The sequence below is a fragment of the Olea europaea genome, chromosome 15 (genome assembly GCF_002742605.1).
Source record: "Olea europaea var. sylvestris chromosome 15, O_europaea_v1, whole genome shotgun sequence".
Taxonomy (NCBI): Eukaryota; Viridiplantae; Streptophyta; class Magnoliopsida; order Lamiales; family Oleaceae; genus Olea; species Olea europaea.
Window position 1 is genome coordinate 29,487,431 of NC_036251.1, and position 24,748 is coordinate 29,512,178.

Below are 24,748 nucleotides of genomic sequence, written 5' to 3' on the forward strand. Positions count from 1 at the left end.
TAAAATTAGAATAAATCTTTTTAAGATTTTAAAAGAATCACAGGGATAATTGCATAATGATTATTTTTGATAAATGTCAAGATATATAATTGAAGGATTAGATAATTTATTAGAAAAAATGTTAGAAGAAATAAAAAATATTATATTGCAGTTAAAAAATACAAATTTACCATTTGAAGGATATAGTATTTTACTTAACAAATATGATTTTTATGTTGTAGATTATTCTTATTTATTAGATCATAGAATGATTTTATATTCAAATATTCAAAATAGAGTAAATACAAGATAAAATATTTAAAAGATTAAAATATATATTACAATATAGAAAAAATCATTTCATTAAGAAAAATATAGACCTTTCCATAAAAAGGAACAGTGATAGACCATTTAGAAAAATGTCCCTAAAGTGGCATAGTTCAATATAAATTAAAAAAAAAATAAAAAAAATCACTCCTCTCTTCCCCAACACGCAACAACCCAGAAATCAAATAAGAACTAGGGTTTCAAAATCCCCGCCATTACCAAACCCTTTTCACACAGTAATACACTTCGAGTGTCTGCAATTAAATGGCGAAGGAGGAAGACAACCCGACCACTCCACAGGCTTCGATACCCAGCCCGAATCCGACCCCGAAAACTGCCCAACAATCTCCCGTATTCTCCCAGTCCAGCTCTTCCCATCTACACCGCAATGCCAGCAATCATAATAATCCCAATAACAAGAACAATGATAACAGTAGTTCGCCTCTCTCAAAAAATGCAGAGAGTCCTGAAGAGTTCATATTATCAGTGGCTGCAAATTTTGCTTCTCAGCCGCTTCAATATTCCGATCCGGATGTCTGGGGCGTGCTCACCGCAATATCTGAGAAGGCCCGGAAGCGCCACCAGGTTCACCGCGGCTTAAAAATTATTGATTTTTTTGTTAATACGTTAGTTTACGATATTTTCAGTTTGCACCCTGTAATTTTCACTGGGATCTTGAGTAATTGTCTTCATTTTTTTTTTACCCTGCATTGCCAAAGGTAATAATTTCGCAAATTGAGGTGTGCATTGCGGAAAACTTCTGACTTCAGTGTTCATATTGAAATTCTTTGATAAGTTCAGTATGAGAGATTCTTGAAGTTCAACCATAGCTTGCAATGGGAATTTTTATATTGTAGTTTGCAGAGAGAGAAATTTTTATCTGACTTCGGTGAAGCACCTGCATTAGTGGCTTCATGTTTGTTACCACTGCACAAATCCTTAATCTTACTCTTTTTAGGTGTTCACTGTTACACTTCTCAATTTGTATCATGTAGTTTTCTGAAATTTCAGATAGAACTTTCAAGTTTTATCTTTTAATGAACCTGAAGGCGGTATGGTATTTTAATGTGAACAATATTCACACTCTGGTTGGCAATGTTATGACGTAAAAAAAAAAAAAAAAAAAAAAAAAAAAAAAAAACCCTTTTTTGGGGGGGAAAATAAAATAAAAAAAAAAAAAAAAAAAAAAAAAAAAAAGAACCCTCTTTGTAGAGGGTAAAATTAGTAATTGTGCTTTTTAAACAATTCTGCAGTGCCAACACAAGCAAGAAGCATTTTTTTTGTTTTTTCCTCTGCAATTGGTAACTTTGTGAGTGAATTATTTTTGTATTGAGGTTGACTTCACCCTGTTTAATCAGAGATTTTGCAAATAATTTGCTTTTACAAAGTCTTACAATGAAATGATTTTGGACTTTTCCAATACTCTTAACATGTTCACGTCTTTTTTTTTTTGTTTCTACGATTTATTTGTTTATTTATTCATGGTGTACTAAATTCAGTATAGGTTAATATTTGAATCCACATATTTAAGTTAATGATTTTTATACGTAAAAGTTGTGTGCTATTGAAGCCTTAATCTCTTGATAATTAACTGTACATCTGTAATTAGTGAAGGTTATTGCTCTGCCCCATTTTATCTTTCAGTATTCAAACCAATCTTTTGGGGCTCTAGAGGGAAATTTGGATGTGAAGTCTTACCATTGGTTTATAATAAAATTGAAAAGGTGGTATCAACAGATGTTCTAGGAAATCTTTGTCGTTTGTAAAAGTTTCCATACTTATGGCAAAACCTTCTACTGGCGTGCATTTCTAATTGATTTGATCAATTACTGCAATAGATGAACTTATGCTGCTTAGTTTTGATTCCATGTTTTTGTGGTTTATGGTGTTTTGTATATATAAGAAACATTAGATATTAATGAATGCACATTGTTGAAAATTCTTGTTGAGAATATGTAAGACTCGCAAAATATTAATTGTTGACATAGTTTATGAGTGACCATTTTTAGTTAGTTATCTAAGAAAAAACAATATTATGCCTCTGTTTGGTTTAGATAAAAATCAGGCTATTAGTAGGTTTTAATGAAAGTTGATGGAATGTATACTTGAAAAGTTGTGAGTCCCATGAAGTGTATAGTTAAAATTAATTGTTGACTTTGACTTGGATCTCAATAAACTTTTTTAGTTGAACCAAATAGGGGCTATGTGATTATATGGAGTGTCTTGCAATCTGCAAATGTTAATGCGCATGACGTGCAAAACAATTTAGAAAATATAACCAAGAAGTTAAGAAAAAATATTAAAAATAATATTAATATTATCATTGGAATATCCGTTGGATCTTGTTCCAATCTGTCAATATTAATATACATGACAAGTGAAACAACTTAGAACATATAATTGAGAATCTATCTGAGTACCTAAAACTTTATCTTTGCTGTAACTGTAGCTCTGAACTCTATCAGATTTTGATCAGTGCTATAACCACTGTTTTGGCCTCTATTTTGGGCACTGACCTACACTCTTCCCCTTTTAAGCTTTTCATATTGCGACGAAAGCCTTTGCAACAAAGATGCGATTTAAGGATTGACTGACATATTGCCATAACAGGGCATGAATTTGCTTCTGACTTCAGATGAACACTGTCTTGGTCGATTAGTAGATGATTCCCGATTCCAGATTATCTCACCTGCAGTTAGCGCATATCATTGTAAGATTTACCGGAAGAAGGTTGCTACTGATGACATGAAACATCTCTCCAACAATTGTACTTCTGTTTTCCTGAAAGATTCTAGGTTGTATGTTAATTTGTCAACCTTTCTTTATTCAATCTGGTCTAGAGATTTTTTTTGACGTTTAATCTTTCCTCAGCACGAATGGAACATATTTAAACTGGGAGAAGTTGAACAAAAGTAGCTCTGAAGCAAAACTGCGTCATGGGGACATCATCTCAATAGCTTTTACTCCACAACATGGTAAAGTTGGTGCTTAGCTTTTTAAAGTTAATTCTTATTTGAGTGTATCATTTTAGGTGAAGCTGTACAGTTGTACCTACCTTTTAGCCTAGCTTTACATTATTTATAAGTCCATCCTCAATTTGCAAATGCTATTTAAGTTTTGTTGGTGTACCTTGACTTCCTTCCTGGTTAAATATACACTTGTCATTGCTAAAATTGTTTTCCCTTGTCCCACGAAACAAAAACGTTCTGTTGCTGGTATTCAGTTATTCATGGGTTGTCCACTTTTCTCTTAAACAAAAACATCCATTTTGCTACCTGTGTTAATAAAGTCTCTTTATCCCAAGCCCTTGAATAACTCCCGAATGCATATATCATGAGTGTTCCCTTTTTTTTTTTTTGGTCAAAAACTAGTTCGGATCTAGCTCGTTTTAAACCACAGTGAGAGCCTAATTGGCTACTGGACAGAAACTGTTTCTTTGGTTGAAAGTTATTTGATGCCTCTGTCATTTATAATATTTAAACATTTGTTTTCTTTGTTCTTGTTTTTCTCAAGGACTTTTAGACATGTAATAAGTAATGTCACAAAGTGTTAGTGAATCATCCCGCCTCATATTGTCTCAGTTTATCTAGCCTCTGCTCTCCATCCACTCATTTTGCTAGCATCCTCGACTCATTTTCATCCTTGCAAATTTTCTTTTCTTGTGCTTTTTACTAGCTATTTTCCTTTTTCCGTCTTAAAGTTGTCTTCTGAATTACCTTATGTCTTTTCTAGGCTTAGGTCCTAATGATGAAAACACTATGTTTGCAGTTCCAATTTCAAAATCTGCGAATCAGAGTGTTTATTGCAAAAAATTCACAATCTCTTGTTGTATTTTCCCTAATGCAGCTAGTCTTTCTGATCATGGGTGTATTTGTTTATAGCTTGTTTGTAACGTTGTCTGTATTCTATATACTAATGTTCTTTTACACTTGAGTTTTGACTTCTTTTTCCCTTCTCCGACATGTTTGCAGAGCTTGCTTTTGCCTTTGTATTTCGAGAAGTTCAGAAACCCGCTCTCGCAATTGATGGTGGACATCTGAAGAGGAAGGCAGGTAAAATCTTTTGTTTTGAAAGACCAAGGATGCTAACAGAGTGGGCTGCAAAGAAACAACATATACGTGATCGAATATGGTTGAAATGATATTTGCTAAGATAGGTTTGTGGTGAACCTAGAAGAGATGCTGAGAAATTAGGATATCTGTGAATATGTCTAGGTAAAATGTATTGAAGTTAAATTTGTGACGGAATATATTAATATGGTTAGGGGAAGAATTCGGCCTAAAATAGCATTGAATTATGTAACTGAAAAGGATGTAGCTTATGAAATTTTACCATGGAAATGACCTGTGAGGGAGTAAAAAAGAATAAATGGATCCATTTACCCAAATGTAGAGAAGTATCAAATTAGGCTTTGTGAGTTGAATGAAGTAGAAAAGTATGTAAGTGTCAAGTAAATTTGCTGACAATCGAAATCAAAAGTCATTGTTGTGATGATACTCTAATGAGTTTGTATTTTACTTTAAACAGACCTGTGCTAGTATTGCTGAAACTATAACGACCAAGTTTCGCGCCCAGCCGTTCTCTCATGTATTGTCCGCTCTGGAAAATTTTAAGCTCATCTAACCCCTCACATATTTATATTGCATCTCCAGGATTTGAACATATAACCATTGCTTAAGAGAGACTTAAGTTGAATCCCAAAGTCGATATTACTTAAGGAGAATAATCGGGCATGAGGCTTAAGTTATTACAAAAAATGCGCGTTTTTTGTTACAACACGATCTCTACCCAACCTATTATATCATATGTATTGTCCACTCTAGGAGAGCTTGAACCTATCTTATTCCTTACGGATTTTTATCGCGTCCTCATGATTTGAACACGTGATCTCTTCTTGAGAGATATTTAAGTTGAATCCTGGTACTGGTTAACGGATTGGGCACAGAGGTTGGGTCGTTACAGAAACACTATTAAGCCGCCCGTATTTGGTTGGGAGTAAAATCAGATTTTTAGTAGATTTTGAAAAAAGTTTTTGAAATGTGTAGTTGAAAAGTTGTAGAATCCATAAAAGATGTGGTTAATGTTAATTGTTTGACTTTGACTAATATTAATATTTGATTTAAATTAATACCAAACATGGGCTAAGTAATGCAGGGATCCTAAGTTGCTAGCATTTTTTTCAATTTCTATGTTTGATATCACTAGTTTTGGAATCTTTAAGCCCTTGTTTGGCATCAATTAAAATCTAGATTTTAATCTAAGTTAAAGTCAATAAATAATTTTAACCACATTTTATGGGTCTCACAACTTTTGAAAAACACATTTCATGAACTTCTATTAAAATCTACTAAAAATTTGATTTTAATCCTCACAAAACAAGGGCTAAGCATGATGTTGTCTCCTGTCACTGAGATTACACATATGGCTCTTTATGTATATAGGAGGCATGCCCGACATTAATTCAACTTTTTATTTGTTGAAAGCTGGTTGGGTTATATTTCTAGTCACCCTAATTTTTATATGTTTGCTGGAAAAATGATCTATCGCATGGTAATATATGAGGTTGAATTTAGTTATATTTATAGATATACATTACAGAAAATTGAGATAAAATAAAGTCTCTTTTAGGAGACTGAGTAAATAATAATTAGCTAACGTTTCAAAGAAAATAACTTCCTTCTGGATAAACAATCTGCATAATTGGTTGTATTATTATCAGTATTCAATGGCTTTATTTGATGAATGATGTTCTCTTCTTTGTTGATGTTATTACTACTTTAATTGAGGAACTGATGTTCTAAGGTATTAGTATTACCGAACATTGGTACATCTGGAATACATGCTTAAGTTCTGCATGGATGACACGATATGTGCTTCTCTTGTACTTATAGCTTAGTTGATGTTTTTCTAAAGAGGAGTTTGGTGCTGAGAGCAAAAGAACAAAAGGAATTGGAATTGGTGCTTCTGATGGACCAATCTCTCTTAACGATTTTCGGAGCCTTCAACGTTCAAACACGGTATATCTGCATTGTTGAACTGTTCTAATTGTTACCTCAAATTTTCTGTCAGTCCAGACTGGATTCACTTTTATATGAATAAAATATAAATGCATATGCAGGATCTGAGGAAACTTCTCGAAAACCAAGTTGTAACCATTGAATCATTGCGCAGGGAGAACCGTGCAGCTAGTGAGTGCCATGAAATTGTATGTCTCGCACGGGCATTTTATCCTCTTCCTTTCTGGTTTTCCTTGTTGCTCTAGTTGCGTATGTCGTGGATTATTTGGGTGACTATCCAAGTATTATTCGGCTTCTGCCTTATGTAAGATTGTCTTAGGTATTAGTGATGGAGCTGCCTTCTTGTCAATTAGACTGTACTTTATCATTGAATAACTTCATCAAAAAGTTTGCTCATAAAAAATCATGGTTATGTAGCTTATCTTTAGCAAATTACCGTAAAAAATCTTGATATGTTTCTCTCTTGCTGTTCTAAAGTTTTTTGTAAAGCAGCAGGAACATATCAAAGAGCATGTTTGGGGTGGTCTACAAGCATTCTTATAAGCCACCCCAAACGTGCTCAAAATACTTTTAATTTATATAGTTCAAAATTGTATATAATCCACGCCCTCTTGTGAGCTTTATCTCACCCCCTTTGTGGGCCACAAAAAGAGAATGCAGTTCCTTATTTGGGCATTTGTGTAAGGAATAAATCTGTGTAACCATATTCCTTCACTTGAGGGCTTCTTTCCTGCAGTTTGTCATGTTTGACACGTGTTTCTGTCAGTGCCATGGATGATGATTTGAGCTTTTGCAGGAAATAAGAGAGTTGAAAGAATCAGTTTCAAAATCTTATATCGATCAGCTCAGTGAGTTGCGCAAGTCTTTGGAGGCTAAAGAGAAGGAACTAACAGAGTTAAATAGAATATCTTCTGAACAAAAACATAGCATTGAAGACCTTAATGAAAGACTTAGTGCATCTGTGCAGTCATGTGTTGAAGCAAATGAAATAATTAATAGGTGAGGTTTATAATAATCTTGAAGGGTTAAATTGATGGAAAATGCTACTGCTGATTATAATCTGCTTTCTTACTTTCATTGGGTTCTGTAGATCATGCTTAAAGAAGCTTCCTTTTTCGTAGAATTTGCTAGAATATTTCAATTTATTACAGGACTTTCTGGTCAAAGTTCACCTGGTTTCTTGTGGGAAGGGTGGGAATGCTATCTGTTTTTTGTTGTTTGGATGTCAAAATTTAAGATGTTTCAGAAAATAATTGCCAAAACTAACTACAGGGCCAGTGAGAATCTCCTTTTGGTAATTATAGCACATCTTTACTTCTTCAGTAAATATTGCAAATTAGCTCAAATCTGAACATTGTACCTCAAAATTATTGTGTTATAAGTTATTATGAGAAAATCAAAGAGAATTAATATTTTCAAGGGGCGAGGATGAATTTTAATTTATGTTTGATTGGTTCAGCCAGCAGACATCTATCTCTGAATTAAAAACCTTATTAGATGAAGAACGTGATCAGAGAAGAGAAGAGCGAGAGAAATCTGCAGTAGATATGAAAGCATCGATGCAGAGAGTTCAGGCTGAGGCTGAGGAGGAAACTAAACGAATATCAGATGCTGCATTGAGACGAGAGAAAGAGCAGCAAGAAATTATAAATAAGCTTCAGGTACAAATTTTGATTTATTTTGTAATTGTTGCTTTTTCAAGTTTATGGCAATTATTTATTTTACCTGTTTTGCCGTTTTTGATTCCAGGAAGCGGAGAAGGAAAGGTGTTCATTAGTGGAAACTTTGAGGTCCAAATTGGTATGTTATAGCTATACATATTTTCATCATTTGTCAATGTCTCATCTTGGAGTATAATCATGTTTCTTTGAATGGCAGGAAGACACCAGGGAAAAATTGGTTTCTTCTGATAATAGAGTTCGCCAACTGGAGGCTCAAATTCGTGAGGAGCAGCGTGCTTTTGCCAGCAATAGAAAAGTATACTTGTTTCCTGTTGCCTGCTTTGATACTCTACTATCTAAATCGTCTAATCATTCCCTCTGTGCCATGATGATATCACTTACAACAGAAGGTGGAAGAACTTGAGCATGAAAGGAAAAGACTGAGGAAAGAACTTGAGCACGAGAAGGTAGGATTTGCAGTTTTATAAGTGAATCTCTACAAGAACCACAACTCTTACAGCCATTGATCTACTTTTCAATTAAATAAAATGCATATAAAATGCTACTTGTAAAATGAAGTAAATTAAAAAATAATGTATACCTACATAACAAAGAGGGAAGAGCATGGGGGCGGGGGTTGGGGTTGGGAGGGGAAGTCACTTTGTGTTGGTGTAAAATTGGCATACACGCGACGGATGGCTGTCACTTTTGCATGTGAATTATATGGACCAATTTGGGGGTAGCATGTGCTAGGTTTTAGAATTTATGTTGAAGTTTTATCTACAGAACCATATAGTCCCAAAAATGGTAATTTGCACATTGACAAAGGGTTTGTGTTTTTCAAACTGAGTTTTCCTTGCTGTTGTAGCAGGCGGCTCGTGAAGAAGCATGGGCAAAGGTGTCTGCTCTTGAACTGGAGATCAATTCTGCAATGCGGGATCTTGATTTTGAGAGGCGTAGACTAAAAGGGGCTAGGGAAAGAATCATGCTGCGGTAAGATCCCACAATTCCCACAAGCAATAAGTGAATCGTATAATATGTTGATTTAACCTGTTAAGTGCCTGTTTGAGCTCTATTTTTGGTATAGAATGCATTTTGGAATAGTAGATTGATAGAGAATGTGTGGTTAAAAAATAAGGAAAAATTTTGGGTTTACATGTAATATTATTTTATTGAATAATGTACGGTTGAAAAGAAGAAAGAAAAATGTATTTTGGAAATATGGGTATCAATCGAGGACTAAGATTTGAAATAATAATAGTAAAGTAATAAACAGAAACTCCTCATCTTCCCAGTTCCCAGACAGCATGTTGACTGCTCTGCTTATAATGATTTGTTGATTTAGCATGTTACCATAAATGATTATAAGAAAGTAAGAGACAAAAATTCCCCACTTTTCCAGACAGGGCTGACTGCTCTTCCACTGTTTTGCTGGTTTATCATTTGTCCTTTTCATTTTAACGCTCGAAGAAGTTTCAAATGTTGGGGTGTGGTATTTGGTTTTGTTATGTTACAATTTTTATTAACTAGTGAAGGGAGTGTCATAATTGTTTGGTTGACATTTAAACAACCCCAACCCTCCTTCCAGGCCCGCAATATGTAATTTCAGTTCAACGTGTTCTCTGAAATTTTTTGAACTATTAAATAATTCTATGATTATCTGGCATGTTGAGTCAGATAATAATAAAATAATAATAATAATAATAATAATTGGAAGAAGGTTCTTGCTGGCTCTCCTCTCGTCAAGTTTTTTTAATAGGACTACTCAAGTTGGACTTATACGAGTATGAATTGGCTGGCCATGAATATTACAAATTTTTCTGCGAGGAGCTTGATTTGTCTGTGATGCATCTTTAATGTTTCCCAAATTTGAGTACCCAAGTTTCAGTAATGGTTATCTATACCTCACTTTGGTGCAGTGAAACGCAGCTTCGGGCTTTCTATTCTACGACAGAGGAGATATCTGTGTTGTTTGCAAAGCAGCAGGAACAGCTTAAGTCGATGCAAAGGACACTAGAAGATGAAGAGAATTATGAGACTACTTCAGTTGATATTGACCTCGATCCAAATATTGTTAACGTTAAAGGACCACTGATCAGAAAAAAAGAAGTGGAATATCAAAGTAATAATGCTGGCAAGGCAGGATCCAGTACATCTGCCTATAGAGATGGCAAGGTTCAAGTTGAGTCATCAAGTGATGAAGCAAGTGTCACCGAGAAGCATGACTGCAATGTCAAAAGCCAAGAAGGTGGTGAAGACACGCAAGAAGTAGAATTCACCGGGGTTGAACGTAATGTGAAGGGTGGCTTTGGTTCTGATATTGATGGTGTTGGTACAGCACCCATTTCTGAGGGAAACGCAGTTGGAGCTGAGAAAATCCCTGAGACGGAAAGTGTTGGAGCGGTACCGATTTTGGAAGGAGAGCATGTTGAAACTGAGCGAGTTTTAGAGACTGAAAGCCCTGGACTTTACATTGGCAGGAATATAGATTTAAATAAAAGCAGCACGTTAGCTGGGGATACAATGCAGCTTGATGATGAAACCCATGCTGACGAAGCTCAGGAAAATGCTGGGAAGCAGACCTCACATTACTCCCATCCAAATAGCCCCCTCGAGGATCAGAACCCAATCGAAGACACAGAAGCTGGAGGTACTATCAGAACAGCTGAACTTTTGGCTTCAGAAGTTGTTGGTAGCTGGGCGTGCAGCACGGCACCTTCCGTTCAGGGAGAAAATTATTCTCCTATGAGTAAAGACAACGATGAAGAGGGTGCCACAGCTTTACATGAGTCTAGTGGTATGGTAGCTGAGAGTCAACACATCCCACAGTCCAAGTTGGATGACGCTGCCAGACGAAATCATGAACGTCAAGCACTATGCCAAATGATTGGGATTGTTGATCCTGATTTGAGAGAGCAGTTCAGTCATGCTGCCAGAAGTGGTGATGATCAAGATCGAGGTGAGAGAGAAATTGCTTCTGATTCTGATACGGAAGACTGCACTGATAGTGATGATGAAAACAGAGTTGATGCTCAAGGTTCTTCAGATGCTGAAACAGTCGGTAGTGGCCAAGCTGACAAGAATCCTAGATGTGATGATGAAATGGATGAAGACAATGAAGCCACTCAAGAAGATTCGGTTGGATAGCAAGCATGTCATAGATAGTGAAAGTTACACCCGTTTTCTATTATTGGAGCCAGGATGGTGAGGTTGACATGTAAATTGACCTGCCTCGTGAAAGAAGTTGCAACGCTATCATAAACTATTCTTCTTTCAAGATCTGAATTCTGTTAACTTATATTTCACTAGAATCCGATAGTTGTAAATAATTGAGAGGTGAGTATCTTGTAGAAGAAACATCAGTGTTGAATTTGCTACTTGCTGTTGTGGTGGAGGATTATGCTGAGGCGTATAGTGCCTTTTGAGATTTTTTCAACTGGACAGCAGGGTTTGATTCCATGGTCTTAGAAGTCTATAATTTAAAGTAGTTAATATTTTCATTCTTTACTGCTCAGTTACACCACCAGAGTCTCGTTAACTCTGTGCTGTTTCATATTAAAAGACGAGTCTCGAGACTAGTTCACATTATGCTTTCTGTAACCTTATACAGCCCATGTGAATTGTCTGTTTGATTTTACAAGCAATTCACTGTTGTTGGAGGGGTTGTGACTTTGTTTAGGCACATAACAAAATGAATTTTTAACTTTGTTTTTTCTTCTGATTTTGTTGCATGGAAAAAATTCAATAGCTAAGACCACTGCCCGCACTACTTTTAAGCAGTTTAGCTTTCAGCACGTCGTGCTGATGATGAAGCCCATTTTAGTCATTTCACAATCCAGACCAGCCCGGAGAGGTGCATATTCGTATTTTTACTTTTAGGTACTGTTTGGACAACAAAAGAAGTTAAAAAATAAAAAATAAAAAATAAAAACACCAAGGTCGCTGCTCTGAAAAAGTCCACAACTTTCCAATTTTATCCTTCAGTGAGCAAATTGGTGGTGAATTGGTGCTCCGACCAAACAAGGCCTTCTTGCATCCTTCTTTCACTTTTATGCTGTCCGCTTGTTTTGAATTCAGAGTCGACGGTGAAAAGACTAAAAACACCTTATCCTTTTCCGTTAATTCCCAGGCAACACCCTTCCCTTCTGGTAGCTTTTGAGTGTCTTGTGGGCGAGAAATTTTCATTTCTTCAATCGAAGAGAAGAATATAGTGAGATGGCTACGGGTGGAGTTTACAGAAACGGCTCGAGTAAGGCACCGAATCTCCGTACGTCATCTTCCTTCAAATCGAAACTTCCGGCATCGAATGTTCGCCGCAGCATTCCTGGCGGAGCCACCGACTCCGGTGAGTTAAGCGAATTTAGTACTCATAATTTCTATACGAGCGATCTGAATGTTAAGGAGTAGAAATGCAAAAAACAACTCTGGTACTTGATTAATTGAACTTGAAATGCAGTTCACATTGGAGAGTTTTTTTAGTCTTTGAACTTGGAGCATGTGATAAAATGTGATTTGTATCAGTCTCTGTTTTTTTACTGTGGATTTAATTACATATCGTGGGTATAAATTTCTTTATCGTAAGCTGGAGTTATATTGCTAAAAACACCGTGATTAAAGTTTGTTCAGTAGTTCGATTATCTAGTTCTGTACAATAGAATTTGTATATATATGTATATAGATGAATGTATCTGCACGTAAGTCATAACCTCTAGTAATACTTATAAACCATATGATTATTTGTGGAGTTCAGGGGGCGTTCTATTGAATAACGGTGACTGGTGAAATTGTGTTTAGGACAGAAAATTAATTGCAAGGATTAAATTAAAATTTGTAAAAGCAATTTTGATAAACTGAAGTTTTTGTTTTCCCTCCTCATCTTTCCTTTCATCCTTGCGATTAGAGCAGCCTCAAGAGCTTCATAAATACACGTCTGTTCACTTGTCAAACTCATTTGTAAATTGGCAATATTTTTTGGGGTGTCGCGTGGAAAGAAAATACTAAATATACAAATGTAATAGTTTATTTATTGATTATTGCTTATACACCTGCAATCTTGATGAGATTTTTGCATTCAGGCAGTGAAACATTAATAGTAATACTGATCATGAACATTTATTATGAAACTCTAATTTTAAATAGTTTTTTTGCTTGGTTAAGTCATATAAATTCTTTCCTCAGAGGTTTGACAGTAGATTCAATTCAATAAAAATATAGTTTCAGCCTAATTGGTAGAGCATTCTGAGGGAGTGAAATGGTTTCCTATGAATTCCATCAATGAAGCACTGTTACTGCTGGAAATTGCTTTGTTTTTGTGTGAAGTTGAACTTCTAATCTTCATTTCCCCCGACATCGCATGATAAATTTGATTTGGAATATTTCAATGGTCTTGGACAGTTTCCGGAAGAGTTCGTGTCGCTGTAAGATTGCGACCTCGAAATGCTGAAGAGATGGCAGCAGATGCAGATTCTGCTGATTGTGTGGAGTTGCAGCCTGAGTTTCATAGCACTTTCTCACTTTTAATATGGTCCTCTTATAAAATAGATCCCTCGTGATATCATTGTTACTTTTTGATTTACAGCTTAAAAGGTTGAAACTTCGGAAAAACAATTGGGATTCAGATACCTATGAGTTTGACGAGGTTCTTACTGAATATTCATCACAGAAGCGTGTCTATGAAGTTGTCGCCAAGCCTGTTGTCGAGGTGTGTCTTTTGAGGCATTTTATTTTTTCTAAGCTCTGTGGACTTGATTCTTAAGACATTAATATTTGGCTTCCATTTTTTTGAGGTTCTCTAGTTGGAATTTTAATTTGCCAATTTCAATGTATTTTGCTCATAGCATTTGGGGGTTAATACAGAATGTTTGGAGAAAATTCCGTATGATGTAGTATATTTTATTGAATCAGCCTTGTCTGTTGCTACCGTGAGCTAAATCTTTCATTAAAAGGGTTGAAGTTACAGTGTCCTGATAACCAATCAATTTCTTATCCTTCGAATGTACCTGTGATCCTGCAAAATTGTCTAACAAATCAATGTTCTGCATTCAGCTTTGGACAAAATTAATGACTGCTTAATAATTTCCTCAATGACAATCATAAGTGATATGAAGTTTGCCTAATTATTCTTACATTATTTTGACTATCTACACAAATTTTCAAGAATTTATCCTAATTCTAAATTCCAAAGGTCAGAAGATGGGGCTTTCTATATCCTTGAGGGGTTGGGGGCTTGAATTAAAATTAAAAGTAACATAAAAATATTAGACATGTTGTATACGTTCAATTGGATGAGGAAAGATTCCATCCAATTAGGTGACACGAGAATACACTTGAAGTTTAGCTATCCAGTTTCCATCACTGGTGAGAATAAATGACCGATTGACCAAGAGTGGAGGCAGGAGACCTGTCAAAGCAAGTAGCTACGAGGCATTTGGTCCAACTGAACAAGCATCAAGTGGAGGACGAGCTAACAAAAATAAAGTCTAGCCGAGATAAATCCCTGAGACATCCAATTAGACTCCAGCTGACCGTGGTTGTACAAACCATTATGAGGTAGTACCCAAAAAATTACTTATAGCAGAATAACGTAAGAGAAATTTGAATACGAACAAGACCAAAATTGGGAAGCAACAAACTCGACCGATCTTTGTTCACTGCCAGAGAACGTGCCCCTCATGTGGGGACACCTCCTCTACATAAGCAGTTCAAAATCCTTATGAATAATGGTGTTACCCTCGCACTTATACCCCAAATTTTTTTTCCTTATTCTGCAAAAATTTATACTCAATCTCGTGAATACTTAAATGAATTGATAATCAAGGGGAGACACCATCTGGTGTCTAGCTTATTTTGGCAGGAAGCTTTTCACATCATCGAGGTAGGTTTTTAGCATCTACATGCCACGTGTCATGTTGGGCGCTTTTGAGGCATGTTGATGTTGTGTCCTTCATGTGCTGGAAATGTCAAAAATATATATAAATTGGAAACACCACGTGGCAGGGGGGTGTCCAAAGTGTGTGGGTCTAATACACATAGGACGTAAACACTACCATAGGAGGAATTTCCGTGTTTTACAAATTTTGCAATGGACTTGTACAAAAATGTGGGGTTATGATTTCATATGTTCATATTCCAATTGTCCATAATATGGACAATTGGATTGTTATACAATTGGTAGTTATTTTAGCTAGAGTTTTCAAGCTTTCCTATTCAGAGTCATACTTTGAGATGTGACACAGTTAACAATGCTTCTTCTAATATGCTGCACATAATACAATAGGGTAGTAATACATATTAAGATGAAAACTGTGATACAAATTTTGTTATTATGGGAGTCAGACTATAAAACAGCAAGGTTTTAGTGTGCAGTTACATGTGTACCGATTTGTGATATGCTTGGACCTTTATGTTGAAAGATTTGCAGAAAGACTTGAGTTTATACTTAGTTTTAGCCTCAATTGCATGTCATTCGTATTCTACCTATTATAAAGCAATTATTTTGTTCATTTCCCTCTTTCCCAGAGTGTTTTAGATGGTTACAATGGGACAGTGATGGCTTATGGTCAAACTGGCACTGGAAAGACATATACTCTTGGGCGACTTGGTGATGAAGATACCTCTGCTCGTGGTATAATGGTTCGTTCAATGGAGGATATACTTTCGAATATCTCTTCAGAAACTGATTCTGTTTCAGTCTCATACTTGCAGGTTGCTAAGTAATTCTCACACTATTAAATAATCGTGTCACCTTTGTTAATTTGTTCTCTATATTTTATTTGGTCTTCCTCAGAAAACTTTAGAAATTGAATAATAATTCTAATGTTAATCTGGAATTACTGGTATATGTGCAGCTATACATGGAAACCATCCTGGATCTCCTAAATCCTGCATATGATAATATTCCCATTGTCGAAGATCAAAGAAATGGTGATGTTTCGTTACCAGGGGCATCTGTTGTGGAGATCCGTGACCAGCAAAAGTTCACCGACCTCTTACGCTTGGGGGAAAATCATAGGATTGCTGCTAATACTAAGCTGAATACTGAGTCTTCCCGCAGTCATGCCATTCTCATGGTAAATGAAAGAGCTTGCTATATTGCTGTGATTTCTTATTATCTTTTCTTTCTGATATGAATGTTCTGCATCTCTTCACACTGTTTATTTGAAATTATTTCATAGCTTGTCGGGCCAAACAAGTGACATGGCTTAATGCAGGTACATGTGAAGAGGTCTGTCTTGGGAAGAGAAGATGATTTTTCTACTGAAAATGAAAATCGTTCTCATTCGGTTGGTAATTTTAAGCCACCTATCTTACGAAAAGGCAAACTAGTTGTTGTAGATCTTGCTGGTTCTGAACGTGTTCACAAATCAGGTGCATATAATACTTTGAACTTACTATTATTAGAAATTATTTGCATTTTTTGTCCCTTTATTAGATAAAGAATTGGATGCACGGAAACAATGTTATCCTTTTATTGTATGCTAGTTAATAAACTCGAATATATTCAGAATCTACAAGTCAACAAATCTTTGCTTGTACTTGCTGTGCAAACTATTCTGATGTGGGTTTTTTGTCTGTCGACTCAACACAAGACTTAGTTTTACATATTCTGTTTGGTGAACCATGTAGCTTATATGAGTGTGACTCATATGTAATATGCAGCTGGATGGTGAAAAATATCATACTAGTACGATCGCTTGACTTTGTGTTGATCAAGCAAATTTCCTTTAGATGTTTGAGTCGACCCACTATTTTTTCCACTTGACATTGGGAGGGAAGGTTGTGCCTGGAAAAGTATAGGCATTAGAACATAGTTGTTAAATTTTCACTCGTTGCTTATCCTGGAATTCGATATAGGAACTATAAATTTCAATAAAAAATTTGTTGTACTGAAGACGTGGTCCCATGAAATGGTATTACCATGAAATTATATTCTGGATCTTTAGTTTGGGAACATTATTTTCAAATTTCAAAGGGTTAGTGTCTCTTGCATGCTTTCTTTGTGTTCGAATGCTAAAAAAAATGAAAAAGAAAATGTAAATTCCTTCTTGTCCTGGAGAGATTAGAAACCATCTCAGAAGTTGCAAATTGTTTGTGTTTTTTTGTGTGCTTTTTGTTAATGCAGTTTTGCTTCAATTGTGTTATATAACTTTTATATGAGATAACTTATGTTTGTTTCTTGAAGGAAGCGAGGGACACATGCTAGAAGAAGCCAAGTCAATAAATCTATCACTTAGTGCTTTAGGAAAATGCATAAATGCATTGGCTGAAAATAGTTCTCATGTCCCAGTTCGAGACTCAAAGCTTACAAGATTGCTTAAAGATTCGTTTGGAGGTGACTATATGTATTTGTTTTCATCATTTACATCTCAAGATCAACTATGGGCTTGGTCTTTGTTGGATCCTGAGCAATTTTAGTTATAGTTTCTTGAGTTAATATTTTTCAGTTGCTGTAATATATACTTTTCCAAATATAACTTTTATTTTTTGCCCTGTTCCAATTTTTATCCCTCTAATCCACCACCAAGTTATAATGAAGTGAGTATCTGCAAAAAGTGGAAGTTGAATATGCTTTTAATTGCTTTACAAATCACATTTAATTTACTTGGATTTGCTTTTATGCTGCAGGCACGTCTAGAACTTCTTTAGTTGTAACAGTTGGTCCATCTCCACGCCATCGAGCAGAGACTGCAAGTACCATATTATTTGGACAAAGGGTGAGATATAATAGTTAGAAATTAACGAATGCAATAGTGCAAAGGAATAAACCAAGTTGCTTCTTCCTTTTGCCATTTGTGGACAGAAGTAATTTTTAAGAGAGAATTTGAATTTCATATTAATGTGTTCAAACATCACTTACCATCTATTGCAGGCTATGAAGGTGGAGAATATGTTGAAGATTAAGGAAGAATTTGACTACAAGAGCTTGTCTAAAAGACTTGAGATAGAACTGGACAAACTCATTGCAGATAATGAAAGACAGCAAAAAGTTTATGAAAATGAGGTTGAGAGAATCAGGTTGGAAGCACAGAAACGCATTACTGAGGCTGAAAGGAACTGTGCAGAAGTGTTAGAGGTAGTTACATATCATACACTTGAAACAACTACCTATTTTCTATTTTAGTTACATGATGGTTTGATCATAACCAGAAGCCTCCTCGAAACTACTGCAGATTTTCTGAGTTACATACTTGTTTGATCATAAGCAAAAACTTTGACATGTAGTTGAGTATAACCTAGATATTTTCTTCTCGATGATGCAAATTTCACATTAAGAGTTAATTAGTATCATTCAAATACCGAATTGCTTTTATTACATTGCTAGAATATAAGGTAGCGGTTGGTTTGCATTTTCATTTTCAAAAAGATTTTTAGTTTTCCTCGAAAACGGCCCGTTTTCCTCGTTTTGAGTGTTTTGGCAATTTATAACTGAAAACGCTCAAAATGATAAAAAGTCGTTTTGCGTTTTCAGTTATAAATTTTAACTCGTTTTCGAAAACGATGGACCAAACGCGTTTTCCACATTTTTTGAAAACGGAAAACGGAAAATGGCCCGAAAACGGCAAACCAACCGCACCCTAACTTTTTTTCAAATATCAAATGACATGTTTTGATGTCAGGTGAAGGCATCAAAGTACCTAATCCCTTTCCTAGTTTATGCTGGCATCCCACTTAGCTAAGCTGATAACCACTTCTATGTTTTGTCCTAACAATACATCATCTGGCCAACACTGACTTATGAACCACACAACGAGTAAAGGTTTTGAATTATATGGTTGATGCATTCTAAATATGTGACAAATGCAATGGAGTAAAGGTCATTTAAGTATTGTAGTAAGACTACTAATATGTTAGAAGCATCTTAAATATAATTGAATCTTATTAGAATTGTCAATACAGTAGTAGAATCCTCTTCAAACTACTGAATATCCTGGTATGTTCAGTTAAATTTTTTCACTTTTCCCTTGAAGGAGGAGAAAGTGAAATGTCAGATGGATTACATGGAGTCAATTAAGAAGCTTGAGGAGAAGTGGAGTGTCAATCAACAAAAGTGTGCTGCCAATGGAGAGGTAGTCTAGCTTTAGAACTGTCTTCTTTTATTTCGTGATGTTTAATCTGCTAACCTCTCTGCTTGGCCATGCATGCTGGAATCACAGATGGCTACCTTATATAATCCGAATATAATGTTAAGGACTTTCCATGAGGTAAAAGGATGAGATGATTCTTAAGTATGTCAAGATTGGAAGGAAAAGGTGGAAGCTTAGACGAGCAGATGATGCCCTATACGTTTATCTTGGTTTAACTCTTTAACCAAGAATAGGGTGGGACCAAAGTTGCTTGGACTCGGGTGTGGGTGTCGGATACGAGTACATATTTGGGAGTTAGATTCTTCTTGTTATAAAAATTAAGATACGAGGATATGGTTAAAAATGATCCGAATTTTGGCTACAAATACAGGGGATACATTTTACAAAATATTTCTTTGAAAAAAATGACATTTCAAAAAAATTAAAGGAAAAAATCAATGTCAATGTCTTATATATTATTAACAAACAAATATAGAAATAATTTTAAATTTAATATCAAAAAAGGATATAGCACTAAATCATTTTATTTATAAAATAAACAGTTCATTTAGATAAATATAAGAAATAACAAATTAATACAAGAATAAAATCAAATTAAATGAGTGACCATACAACTTATCCAATAAAATAATTGTAATTTCATTCATTATATGCATTGGAGTTTACAAAAGCCCTCATAAAACATTCCAAAATCCAGTCCAAGCCCTCTTCAATCCATTAGGGCAACCTTTCGTCTTCTTCCCCAACTCTGTTATCATCTTTCTCCCAGGCTCGAAGCAGAATTCCAGAAGCATCTATAGACAGATGCAAGGCCAGAAAAGTACATCTCCATAGACAAAATTCAGTGTGGCTAGAAGACTCCACCTTCCGCCGTCTTCTTCATTTTGCTGTCGTGTCCGATTTCAAAACCAAGGATCCGATCTGTATCCCATGTCGGTGTCCGTGTCATGTCGTGTCAACACGTATGCTCCATTTTTGGAGAGTCGAGCAACATAGGGTGGGACGAAGGGCATTATTCTGTATCTTATTTAGACACTTTTAGGCATTATTCTGTTTCTTATTTAGGACTTTTCTGATACCTTCTGTCTTTGTTTGTGCGTTGGTGGATAGCTGAAAAAGAGATGTCAGAGAGGGTTAATTATATGAATGGTCATTGAACTTTGCCCTATTTTACTATTTAGGCACTGAACTTAAAAACGTAACTCAATGGTCACTGAACTTTGTGCAAGTGTTACTATTTCATAACCGAACTTTAAAATGTATCTCAATGGTCACCGAACTTTGCACCGTGTTGCCCATTCGTCACTGAAGTTCACGCCGTTTGTTAGACTTAACGGATTTTTCCATTTGAGTGACGGATGGTTAACACGGTGCAAAGTTCGATGACCATTGAGATACATTTTAAAGTTCGGTTATGAAGTAATAACACTTGACGAAGTTCAGTGACCATTGAGTTACGTAGGCCTAAGTTCAGTGACCATTCATATAATTAACCTTGTCAGAGATGGATTTTTTTATAAGATATCTTAAAAATGACGAATAAATTCCTATGTTAAGTGCGTGCTCACACATTCTATTAGTACTCGATTCATTTTCTCTTGACACTAAATTCAGTGTATTGACTCAAAGCAAAAGAAAAATGTGAATACACCTCTATTTGTTTCACTTTTCTCAGGTTCTCTTTTGAGATTATTATTATTAATATTTTGTTTTAAGGTTCCCTTGGATTCTGTCAACAACGAGGTCATAGAGATGAAAACATTGCTTCAAAATGAAATTTGTCTTCGTAAGGCAGCTGAAGAAGAAAATAATAAGCTCAAACTTCAGCTGCTTAAATTTTTGAAGGCAGAGGTATGGTTTTAAATGAATTTTAGTATTTTGTGACAGCATTATATGAATCCTTGCAATTCCTTGGATCTGGATTTTCAAAGTAATAAAATATGACCGATTGATATCATGTAGTTGGCAGATGGAAACATCGATGCTATGAACCTTGTGGAAATATTGGAACAGGAGAGTCATCAGAAGAAGAAACTTGAAGAAGATGTCAGAGCTTTGAGAAGTCAATTATCACAGCTGTCTACTGAAGCTAATCAAGTATGTTATTTATTGAGGTGCACTTATTATTTGATCTAGACTATTTGGTTGTTACCATATATTTAATGCCAATTTCAGCCTTTTACAGTCAGTTTGGTGCATCTACGACCTTTTATAATAATTGGCCTTGTCTTTAAGAATATTTAATTTTGCAAAATGATTGATGAGCTTTTACATCTGTGTAAGATTTTTTTTTTTTTTTTTTTTGGTCATGAGCTGTCATGTATATCTTGTAGACTGTAGTTTAACAGCACCAGACCATGATATTATGTTCACAGAGTAGAAGGTATCTCGAGAGAGGCGGAAATGGAAACACCGTTGCTGTTCTAGATTGCCTTTCTCCCCTAAATCATCTACATTCTAGAGACAGTAGTAATGGAGAAAGAGCATCAATTGTGAACCTTCATGAACAAGGTGCCAATTAGTGTTTGCACGACTTTATGACATTCTCCTTGTACTTTCAACTAATCTACCAATCTATCTGACAGTTGGGTTGCAAAAGATTTTGTCATTGCTCGAGTCAGAAGATGCTAATTTACGAATACATGCCATAAAAGTTGTTGCCAACTTGGCAGCTGAAGGTGTTCTGTTTTCCTTGCTCTCACCTTCCTAAAAGTTCCTCCGTTTTTTCTTCTTACAGTTCTCTTAAAACAAATTATATTCAGAGACTTGATCAGCTGTCCTAACTTTTTCTTGTTCTTTTTGACAAAAATCATGAAAATTTGAATTTATATGTAAGTACATTGACTAGTTTTAAAAATGTTCCTGTGATCTCTGAGGGGACACTGTAAAGTTCGTACTGCTTTTACATTCATGTTTATTTCTTAAATAATCTCTCGATTACTTGCTCAATTCAGAGCAGTTGCACATTCTTAAATGACTTTTGATTCGCTGTTGCTCGATTCCACTTCACATTATATCTCATGAAGTGATATGTGCATGTAATGTGTTCTGCAGAAGCAAATCAGGAAAAGATAGTTGAAGCTGGAGGTCTCACTTCATTGCTGATGCTTCTTAGAAGCTATGAGGATGAAACTATTAGCAGGATTGCAGCTGGTGCAATTGCCAATCTGGCAATGAATGGTAATTTGTTCGTACTTTACTTTCTAACTTCATTTTTACCTGTTTCACCTTTTTGGCTGGGTAAGGGTGCCCATTTCAACTAAATGATGTACTATTTGGAGCTACGTCATTTTTAGAACAATATCTTTTCTGCTTATTCAGAGGCCAATCAAGAACTTATAATGGCTCAAGGTGGAATTTGTCTATTAGCAATGACAGCTTCCGATGCTGAGGATCCACAGACTCTTCGAATGGTTGCTGGAGCCTTAGCTAATCTGTGTGGCAATGGTATGATTATTTGATTTTGTAGTTCGCCTCTCAATATATCTATAGCCTTTTTTCCTCAATCCTCAAGTCTTTTTAGCCATGGCATTGCAGATAAACTACAAATGAGGCTGAGATCTGAAGGTGGCATCAAAGCTCTGTTAGGAATGGTAAGATGTAGACATCCTGACGTTCTCTCTCAAGTTGCACGTGGTATTGCAAATTTTGCCAAGTGTGATTCCAGGGCATCTTCTCAAGGTAAGTTATTTAGAATGCCTGTCCAGGTGTTGATTTTTCTTGAATAAACATATAGGCTATGTTTGAGCCACATTTACAAAATAATAATAAGAATAAAAAATTAAAAAAATTCTTAAAACAGTGATTTGACATTATTTTAACCACACATTCTTCAATAAAATAATAGTATACGCAAATCCAAAACTTTTTTTTTATTTTTTAACCACACATTTCCCATCAATACACTATTCAAAAATGCATTCTTAGGAATATAATGTGGCTCAAACAAGGGCATAATATATATTTGTTTATTGCATCATAACATATAGTGGTTGTTTTCCATTTTGAAAAATGGTGTTATCAATGAAATTTGGCATTCCAATACAGAAGTTTTTTCCCGACAATTCTCTTTAAAAAAGAACATTTAGCAAGTTAGCAGGATACCATGTTTCCAGAAATTTGAGCACAATGCAAGGGAGAAATATCTGTTAGCATGTACATCATCAACGAGGTGAAGAATTATTTCTGTATGATGGTTCTCATGATAATGCGCAATATTAGGCTCAAAACTTGGGCGATCTCTCTTGATAGAAGACGGTGCATTGCCATGGATTGTACAAAATGCTAACAATGAAGCGTCGCTTATCAGACGTCATGTAGAACTTGCAGTCTGTCACTTGGCACAGCACGGTAATGGTCTAATATATATATATATATATATATATATATATATATATAGATATATGGTATCCAAATTGAAAATTTCTCTCATGTCGTTTTCCAGAAGTAAATGCAAGAGACATGATTAGTGGAGGAGCCCTCTGGGAGCTCGTTCGTATTTCACGTGACTGTTCTCGTGAGGACATTAAAGCACTTGCTCGCCGAACTTTGACATCAAGTTCAACCTTTGTAGCTGAAATGCGTCGCTTGCGAATTGAGGTTTAATTATTACCTTACTTTTGTTTGTATGTACTGCTAGCCATAGAATTTGTTGGGAGTGTCCTCCACAGCTTATAAAAATGCTGGCTCCAAAGAGGTATAGCTTCTGCTATACAAGAGGGCCGTGCGATAAATTATGTACTTTAATCTTTATTCGATTATCAGTTCCTGCATTAAATATTCTTATCTTTTGGTGGGAGAATCCCAATATACGGTTGCTTCAGCTTCAATTTTGTAAAAGTTACTGTTCCATTCATGAGCTCTGTATATAAGAAGATAATGAACTTGTTTAATTTTGTTTCTAGATTCCTTAATTCAGGAATCAAGCTCGAACTCTTTATTGAACTTCATCAAATTATAATTCTTGCCACATGTTAGAATAGATTGAATTGACGCTCGGTTGAGCAAAACTCGAAAATAAGTCGTTAGAAGGCAATTTTTTTTTACTTCTTAACTACAAGCGATTTAAATATTCACGTGTAATTCAGTTGTTTTGATGTCAAATTCAGTCCATTACCACAGTTCTCAATAGGGATGGCAAAAGGGTCGAGTAGTTCCTTGACTCCTCATATTCACGTGTAATTCAGTTGTTTTGATGTCAAATTCAGTCCATTACCACAGTTCTCAATAGGGATGGCAAAAGGGTCGAGTAGTTCCTTGACTCCTCATATTCACGTGTAATTCAGTTGTTTTGATGTCAAATTCAGTCCATTACCACAGTTCTCAATAGGGATGGCAAAAGGGTCGAGTAGTTCCTTGACTCCTCATATTCACGTGTAATTCAGTTGTTTTGATGTCAAATTCAGTCCATTACCACAGTTCTCAATAGGGATGGCAAAAGGGTCGAGTAGTTCCTTGACTCCTCAAAGCTCGGCCCACGGACGGTTCGGGCTCATTTTGGGACGAACTACGAGTTCGGGTCATGGGCTCGTAAAGAATGTGAACAAAAAGTCAAGAAAATATTAAAAAATCTTGAGCTCGTGGGTTTGGCTCAGCCCGGCTCGTGAGTTTGCGAGCTCATGGGTAGATGGGTTGACTCGAGGATTGGCCCATTGCCACCACTAGTTTTGAGTTATGTTTC

The 24,748-nt window shown here is 35.6% G+C and overlaps 2 protein-coding genes across 8 annotated transcripts; both read left to right on the plus strand.

The window, feature by feature from the left end:
* Positions 1-440: 440 nt before the first annotated feature.
* Positions 441-11,482, plus strand: LOC111410816 (nucleoprotein TPR). Of its 2 annotated transcripts, none has more exons than XM_023041373.1 (13): positions 441-891; positions 2,917-3,101; positions 3,178-3,281; positions 4,278-4,358; positions 6,220-6,323; positions 6,425-6,511; positions 7,120-7,322; positions 7,783-7,984; positions 8,073-8,123; positions 8,202-8,300; positions 8,392-8,451; positions 8,853-8,977; positions 9,904-11,482. In XM_023041373.1, the coding sequence occupies exons 1-13, from the start codon at positions 571-573 to the stop codon at positions 11,129-11,131; spliced, it is 2,850 nt and encodes a 949-aa protein (XP_022897141.1). In that variant the 5' UTR covers positions 441-570; the 3' UTR covers positions 11,132-11,482. The 2 variants fall into 2 exon arrangements, with proteins under 2 accessions (XP_022897141.1, XP_022897142.1); XM_023041374.1 differs by having other exon boundaries at positions 8,856-8,977.
* A 425-nt stretch (positions 11,483-11,907) lies between these two features.
* LOC111410817 (kinesin-like protein KIN-UB) lies at positions 11,908-23,981 on the plus strand. 6 transcript variants are annotated; one of them, XM_023041376.1, is made up of 19 exons: positions 11,908-12,329; positions 13,379-13,479; positions 13,563-13,685; positions 15,503-15,688; positions 15,832-16,053; positions 16,195-16,351; positions 17,166-17,315; positions 17,609-17,697; positions 17,853-18,056; positions 18,952-19,050; positions 20,785-20,919; positions 21,031-21,165; positions 21,444-21,579; positions 21,654-21,746; positions 22,123-22,248; positions 22,390-22,515; positions 22,606-22,749; positions 23,290-23,437; positions 23,468-23,673. In XM_023041376.1, exons 1-19 carry the CDS (start codon positions 12,200-12,202, stop codon positions 23,535-23,537), a joined length of 2,574 nt encoding a protein of 857 aa, XP_022897144.1. In that variant the 5' UTR covers positions 11,908-12,199; the 3' UTR covers positions 23,538-23,673. The 6 variants fall into 6 exon arrangements, with proteins under 6 accessions (XP_022897144.1, XP_022897145.1, XP_022897147.1 ...); XM_023041375.1 differs by having other exon boundaries at positions 11,909-12,329; positions 23,290-23,418; positions 23,513-23,981; XM_023041378.1 differs by having other exon boundaries at positions 12,248-12,411; positions 23,290-23,418; positions 23,513-23,981.
* Positions 23,982-24,748: the final 767 nt, after the last annotated feature.